This window comes from Musca vetustissima, unplaced genomic scaffold (assembly GCF_032173495.1).
Source record: "Musca vetustissima isolate MV318-11 ecotype Yass unplaced genomic scaffold, APGP_CSIRO_Mvet_v1 utg75811, whole genome shotgun sequence".
Classification (NCBI taxonomy): domain Eukaryota; kingdom Metazoa; phylum Arthropoda; class Insecta; order Diptera; family Muscidae; genus Musca; species Musca vetustissima.
In genome coordinates, this window is record NW_026874954.1 from 8,765 (window position 1) to 17,204 (window position 8,440).

The 8,440-nt window shown below is 35.9% G+C and overlaps 1 protein-coding gene across 1 annotated transcript; it reads right to left on the minus strand.

The window, feature by feature from the left end:
* Positions 1-4,588: 4,588 nt before the first annotated feature.
* LOC133337460 (odorant receptor 33a-like) lies at positions 4,589-6,306 on the minus strand (the record flags this gene model as incomplete). The annotated part of the gene is made up of 4 exons (XM_061545679.1): positions 5,570-6,306; positions 5,098-5,502; positions 4,892-5,041; positions 4,589-4,824 (listed from the first exon to the last, which is right to left on the minus strand). Coding segments are annotated over exons 1-4 (1,528 nt in total), but the record flags the coding sequence as incomplete, so codon positions are not given.
* Positions 6,307-8,440: the final 2,134 nt, after the last annotated feature.

Below are 8,440 nucleotides of genomic sequence, written 5' to 3' on the forward strand. Positions count from 1 at the left end.
ATTTAAAGAATTTTGAATACTCACCAGGTTGTGGAGGGTAAAAAACTAAAAAAAAACAATTTGGGATATGTTCCCACGCTGACAAATTGGTACAATAGAATCCGATTCATATATACACATATTCGTGAAACCATTGCACTTACACATTGTACAATAGCAGAAACACAGATTGTGATAAGAACCACAAAGATAACAGAGGGGCGGATTTCATAGGACATTTAGGGGTCATCTCAATAAATTCTATTCGACAAACAATAGTGAGCATTTTCGTAAATTAGGATAAGTAGAGTAGATCTCTTGATTAGCATAAATTTGAAGCATTAGATATTATTATGTTATCCAAAAGTTATAGAATTTGGTTATTCCTTAATGATATTTGAGAGCCTCAGCAAATAACCCCTCAATTCCGCCACTGACAATTAAAGTGTCATAATGTGTATTTCCATGAAATGCAATGTCTGCTGGCCTTGTTTGGGGAAAAAAGCAAATGAATTGTTGGTTGGTTGGTTGGCTGAATGACTGACTCTCTGACTGGATTTGTGGCAATAAACGACTGTTGCAATAACTTCTGTTGTTGACTGATGGTTGGCAATGTCGAGTTCATTGGTTCGGTCGCTCGTCGTTGGCTACTACAATTGTTGTTGTTGGTCGCTTTTGTCCATATCGGTTTTATGTGAGAGTTTTTTTTCGTTTGCTGCAGCTATTTCTAGAGTGAGAGAAAAGAGGAATTCATTTGGCTTAAATATTCACTTAATCAAATGCAATCCTCCTACACTACATATACTCGTACATACAAATGCACGCATCAATCCATTCACATTCATATATGCTTCACTGAATGCCAATATTTTTGTTGTCTTTGTTTTTTTTTTTTGTTTTGTTATTCAGTTCAACTTCCATCAATGAAATGTTAAAAATTCTTCTTAAGTTCAAAATGAAAATAATTTCTTTTTTTTGTTTGCGGAGGTTTTTTGTTTGGTGGTAAAAGAATTTGCGAATATTGGTGGTTGTTTTTTGTTGTTGTTGTTATTCTGTGACGTGTTAATACTTTGATCTTTTTCACTGTCAAAATTGTTGAATTGCATGAATCGTTTAAAATAGCGGTTATTTCATAGAAATATTTTAGGGTTTTGAGAAGAGAACGTGAACACGAGAAGGGCGCTATTTGCAAAACTACTTAACTACTTACAAATTAGCCTACAATGGTTAATGGTTAAAATTCTTATTACTACACATTAAAATTGCAAATATTTGTTGACAGGTTGTTGAAAAAAACATAACATTGGTGCCGTGCCTTATTCAATGCATAATCCTTATATGGCAGACCCTGAAATTGAAACATCCTTTGGCATTTCTTCAACTAGCATATTTTCGATATTGAATGAATATATAACCGTAAACAAGGTTTTATCTCGTTGATTCCCACACAATCCATGATATATTTTGGTGTATGCAGCCATAGCGTTTTTCAAACAAATTTGTAAGACGATCCGATCCATTACTTCATTAATCTTGTAAATATAAAGACTTACTTTCTTCACTTAGCTGCCTTGGGACAGAACTTTCGTTCCATAAGCCGAGCTTAAAAAAGATTTCCAGGCGCGTCGGTCTTATGCACAGTTTTTCCGATTTGAAAGACCATATTCGGCATAATTGTCTTCCACTTGATCTTTCCATCAAATTCGTTCGCTTTTATATGCCTTTTGAGCTGGGGCATCTTCATCCATTCTCACAACATGGCCTAGCCAACGCAGTCGCTGCAGCTGGATACGTCTGACAATGCCCATGTCCGAGAATATCTGGTACAACTCATGGTTCATCCGACGGCGATATTCTCTTTTGGAGAATTTTTCTCTCAAACACTCAAAAAACTGCCTCATCTGCTTGCGCAAGTACCCATGCTTCAGATTCGTATAACAGCACGGATAGTATCAGAGTCTTGTAGAGTGTGAGTTTGGTCTGGCGGGAGTTGGCATTGTTTCTAAATTGCTTACTCAGACCATTGTAGCATCTGTTAGCCAACACTATCCTTTTCCGAATTTCAAAACTGATGTCATTAGTTTTATTTATGGTGGTACGAATTTATATAAAATGTTTGACTACCTCGAAGCTGTAGTTCTCAAGTTCCACAGTTGGTCCGAGTCTTGCTTGTTAATACCATCAGCTTGGTCTTCTGTCAGACCGACTTATCAATTTATTCAAAGGTTGTTGTTACCGCTCTCAATGTTCGACCCATTATGTCAATGTCATCGGCGTAGGCGAGTAACATGTGTTCTTTATTGTACAGAATGCCATTTCTGTTCACCTTTGCCTCTGTTATGACCTTTTCCTGCAGGATGTTAAACATCCTGTATTAAAGGGCTCCGAACGGTCTTTTCCGACGTTAAAGTTATCCTGCGTAGCTGTATTAATTTTTTTCCAGAATTTGGTGCATAGTAAAAATCTGGTCAATGGTGGATTTGCCAGGTCTGAAGCTGCATTGTTATGGTCCAATAATGTCATTGACCATTGGCTTCAGTCGTTCACACAGTACGCTGTATAGCACTTTATATGCAATGGGAAGGAGACTTATTCCTCTACAGTTGGCACATATCGTCTTGTCTCATTTTTTGCGTACGGGACTCAGGATACTGAGGTTCCAATCATTGGTCATGTATTCCTCTATCCAAATTGTACTAATCAGCTAGTGCATGCTCCTGACCAGCATCTGACCACCAGTCCTGAATAGTTCGACTGGTAACCCATCGGCATCTGCTGTTTTATTGTTCTTCAGCCGATTATTTGCTACTCTGACCTCATCATGGCTAGGTGGTACACAGTCTATACCGTCATCTATTATTGGTTCTGGGGTATCCTCTTCACCGCCACTATTTGAAACCTGAAATGCTCCTTCCAGATCCTCAACAGGCTGTCTGTATCTGTCGCCCGGTTTCCTTTTTCATCTTCACAGGAGGATGTGCCTACACCAAAGCCCTCGGTTCGGTGTTTTACTCGTTGGTAGAATTTTCGGACTTCATGCTGACTCCTGTATATCTCGATTTGCTCAAGCTCACGTTTTTCTTGTTCCTTCTTCTTATTTATTTTTTTTTTTTTTGAAAATACTTTTCCCCTCTCTCCTTTTCTCCCGATAATTCTCTATCACATTACCTGTTGCTACTGTCTGCAGGGTTGCTGCGTTTGTCACATTAGTAGTATTACGACACTCCTGATCGTACAATATATTTCTTGATGGTGGTTCTTGATACTCAAATGTTGCTTTTGCTGTAGTTTGTAGGGAGTGGACAATTCGTTGCCATTGTGCTTCTATACTATTATCGGGACAAGGAGTGTTTTCGTCAAGCAGGTGAGTAAGTTGAGCTGAGTAGACTTCTGATACCTGTCGTGTTTGCAGCTTTTCGATGTCGAGTTTCCGTATTGTGTTAGATCGCAGCATTATTGATACATTAAGACGAGTACGAACCTTGGCTGCTACAAGGTACTGGTCCGAATCGATATTCGCTCCTCGGATCGATCGAAGGTCTAAAACACTGGATGAATGCCTTCCGTCTATCACAAAATGATAGATTTGATTTCTTGTTGTTCGATCAGGAGAAATCCAGGTGTCCCTGTGTATATCGAGATGCTTGAATCTGATACTCCTAACTACCATGAATGTGGTACTGCCAACGACCATGTTTTTGCTGCTGCCAAGTCAATCAAACTCATGCCGTTGTCTGATGTTGCTTCATGGAGGCTGAAATTTCCGGCGGTGGGGCCAAAAATATTTTTTCTTCCAATTTTTGCATTAAAATCTCCTAGCAGAATTTTAATATCATAGCCAGGGCATCGGTCATATGGTATTTCTAGGCGCTCATATAAAAATGTCTTTGGTCTGTTCATCTTTATCTTCGGTCGGATCATGGGTGCAAATGAGACTGATGTAGAAGAACTTAGCTTTTATACGGATTGTAGCAATTCGCCTATCTATTTGAGTGAATCTGGAGACGAGGTCTTTTATTAATTATAATTTGGTTAAAGCACGTACCCAAGCTCCCCAAAATACCGATGTTTGGAATGTTTGGATTCTCTAAGAAGTGAACCAATATTGATCATTTTTAATAAGGAGATTACACTCCCCTGAGAACCTGAAAAATTAAATTAAAGCTAATTCAGCTGAAAAACTTGCCCAAAACACTAAAAATACCGACTAGTGGGTTAGCATTATATGGTGGCTGCCCGGAAACATGGGCCAATGTTGATCATTTTTGTTAGGAACATTTTCTACTTAATGTGAGTTCAAAATATTAAATTACTCCAAAATTTGTTGGAAACACGTTTTCATGCTCCCCAAAATGCGGAAAAACTAACTGCAACACGTAAAATTCTATAATATTTTTACTTCCTGATATTCGAAAATATTTTCGAATCTGACATTTTTACTTAATATTCATGACAAGTGCGAATAAAGCATATGCATTTTTACAAGCTAAAATGAAAGCATTGTTGTTCACACGAAATAGCCATGCAGTAACGTAAACACGACGTGTAGTATGTTCGGCAATTATACGAAGATTCTTTCGAAATTCCACATCTTGCTCAGGCCAATTACAGGTGAACAATGCATAGGTCAGCTCATGAAATTCATCTTCCAACAGAGTGCCATAATAGCAACCGGGAAGCAATTCAAAAATGACACCAATAAAATAGAAAGTGTAGTAGAGCAGGGTGAAGATGTCCTTGACGAAGAGTATAATGAATACCAAAATGATGCACATATTGAACGCGCCCACCATAATTTGGAAAAACATATACACGGAAATTATTTCCTCCAATTGGTGGTGGTATCTGAAAAATAAAAAATAAAATAATTAAGGGAATTTATAAAAATAAGTCAGAATTTATCTTCACTTACTCCAGCAGGTCCTTGTGCACCTTGATGCATTCCAGTAATTCTTGATTATTTTCGGCACTTCCTTTCTTCGAATCGTGACCAATTTTTCCAATACGAATATTCAGCATTTGCACCTGACCACGTAGCAGGCACAAGTGTGCAGGTAAAATTCTATAATATTTTTACTTCCTGATATTCGAAAATATTTTCGAATCTGACATTTTTACTTAATATTCATGACAAGTGCGAATAAAGCATATGCATTTTTACAAGCTAAAATGAAAGCATTGTTGTTCACACGAAATAGCCATGCAGTAACGTAAACACGACGTGTAGTATGTTCGGCAATTATACGAAGATTCTTTCGAAATTCCACATCTTGCTCAGGCCAATTACAGGTGAACAATGCATAGGTCAGCTCATGAAATTCATCTTCCAACAGAGTGCCATAATAGCAACCGGGAAGCAATTCAAAAATGACACCAATAAAATAGAAAGTGTAGTAGAGCAGGGTGAAGATGTCCTTGACGAAGAGTATAATGAATACCAAAATGATGCACATATTGAACGCGCCCACCATAATTTGGAAAAACATATACACGGAAATTATTTCCTCCAATTGGTGGTGGTATCTGAAAAATAAAAAATAAAATAATTAAGGGAATTTATAAAAATAAGTCAGAATTTATCTTCACTTACTCCAGCAGGTCCTTGTGCACCTTGATGCATTCCAGTAATTCTTGATTATTTTCGGCACTTCCTTTCTTCGAATCGTGACCAATTTTTCCAATACGAATATTCAGCATTTGCACCTGACCACGTAGCAGGCACAAGTGTGCAGGTGCAAAGGTATCGTTGACCACATTTTGCAAAATCATATAGGATAGACCAATAATTTGATATAAATGGGCAATTATGTAATTCCTTGTATTCTCAAAAATGTCAAAAGGAAAGTAGCCCTTATGCATCAGAGTCCAATTACCCATTAGTCCATTAAACAAGACGGTAGATTCACTTGACACCGCTATGATGCTACACAAAATTGTGAATGTCAGAATTATCCTTTTAGTCGGCGGATGTACCATTTTCCGAAGAAAGGACATTTCTTCCTGAGTGCGAACACGGTCATCTTGTCGCTGAATAATTTCAAACATAATATCGACTTTGTCAAAACGCCACCAAATTGCAATGGTTTTCATGGTACAAAAGGCACAAGTTAAGTTGATGGCCATGTTTTGAAAGAATTCATAGGCATTGTTACTGGCAAATAGACCCACTATTAAATGTAGTGGGTATCCAATTGTAATGGAAATGTTAAACACCGCTGAATACATCCAATATAGAGTACGATATTTTTTCGGAGGTAACATGCCCAAAATACGCCATACCACATAATGGGTTTTAAACAGGGCTTTGGTATTCAATTCGTCGGACATTTTCTTAAATGACTGATTATATTCACAATAAATTTTGAACTGAATTGTTTGCGTATTTTGTCACTTATTTATATACGAGGATATGATAGCATTTAAGTTGAAGTGCAAAATGGATTAAGTTCTAAATATTCAACCATAAATATAATGTTTTAATGTCGAGAAAAAAAAAATACTAATAGTCCTGAAAAACAATATTCTTGAACATTTATGGACGTTGAAAAAAATCATTAAAAAATCCACGCCTAAAGCCATTGATGGACCTTGAAAAAAAAAATAATTTAAAAGTCCACACCTGAAGGCACTGATGGACACTGAAAAATCCATTAAAAAATCCACGCCTAAAGCCATTAATGGACCTTGAAAAAAATTTAATTTTTAAAAATCCACGCTTAGAGCCACTGATGAACCTTGAAAAATATTTCTTTTAAAATCCCCGCTTAGAGCCAGTGATATACTTTGAAAAACCTGGTTTAAAAATCCACGCCTGAAACCACTGATGGACCTTGAAAAATATTCCTTTTAAAATCCCCCCTTAAAGCCACTGATGGACCTTGAAAAATATTTCTTTTAAAATCCCCGCTTAGAGCCACTGATGTACCTTGAAAAAACTGGTTTAAAAATCCACGCCTGAAGCTACTGATGGACCTTGAAAAATATTCATTTTAAACTCACCGCCTAGATGGACCTTGAAAAATAGTCATTTGAAAAAAACATGCATGCAAAAGTGCATAAAAAAACGACCAAAGCCTTCAATATTCCTTGAAAAATCCACGCCTAAAACCTTCAATATTCCTTGAAAAACCCATGCCTAAAGCCATCTATAGTCCTTGAAAAATCCACGCCTAAAGCCTTCAATAGTCCTTGAAAAAATCCACACCCAAAGCCTTCAATAATCCTTGGAAAAAATCCACGCCTAAAGTCTTTAATAGTTCTTGAAAAAAATCAACGCCCACAGCCTTAAATAGTGCTTAAAACGTCAATCCTAAAGCCGTCAGTAATTCTTGAAAAAATCCATTCCATAAGTCTTAATAGTTATTGAAAAAAATCAACGCCCACAGCCTTCAATATTACATGAAAAACCCCACACCTAAAGCTTTTAAGTCCTTAAAAACCAATCCTAAAGACGCCAGTAATCTTTGCCAAAATCTACCCCCAAACATTCAGTAGTCCTTGAAAAATATTCGTAAAAATATCCACACCTAAAGCCTTTAATAGTCCTTGAAAAATATTCTAAAGCCTTAAGTAGTCCTTGAAATATATTATTTTGAAAATACACGCCTAAAACCAATAATCACGCCTAAAACCAATAATCACGCCTAAACATAGAATGAATAGAGCTTGAAAAATAGTCTTTAAAAATCCACGCATAAAGTTTTTTTATAGTCCTTAAAAACCGTTAACAAAGCCTTTAATAAACTTTCACAAATATTCTTTAAAAATATAATTATTTTTTATTTAAAAAAAGAAAGTCTATTTTGGATTTTACTACCAGCTTTTAATTATAGTTTTGTCTGTTGTAAATGCCCCCACTAACATTAGGAATATTCAGCCAAAATATCGATGTTATAACCCTGATTTTAATTAATGGGCGAGACTAAACTGTTGGTATTTACTTTGTAGACTTTAAAATTAATTTTCTAATTATATGATGGTTTATCAAGACATTGACACCTAACACATTCGTTGTGAGAAATTTCTAAGTTTTTGTTTGGTCTACGGAAAAGAGACATAGGTGTAAGAAATAAACTTTTTAATTATATTTAAAAACACTTTTGGAACTTGAACTACATTGTCTTTTATTTAATAAATATAATAAACTTTTTGAAATTGTTTAAAAAGTATGAAATAGAATATAATATTTTCAACACAACAATATCTAGAACAGAAAAATGTAACTGTTTTAAATTGAGTAATGCGAGGTGTACTATAAATAATTCGTGTCTAAAAATGAAAATGTGAATATTTATCATTAAAAAAATTGTCAGTGTTTTTCAACATGTTCTACAGGTTGATTTTACACGTTTTCCATTCCGATAGAGACTCCTCCCACAACAAGTCTTCACCAAAAGACGTTTCCGAAGATACTAGTTAATCATATATTTTTCTTGATGTACGAGAATAAAAATAAGTTATT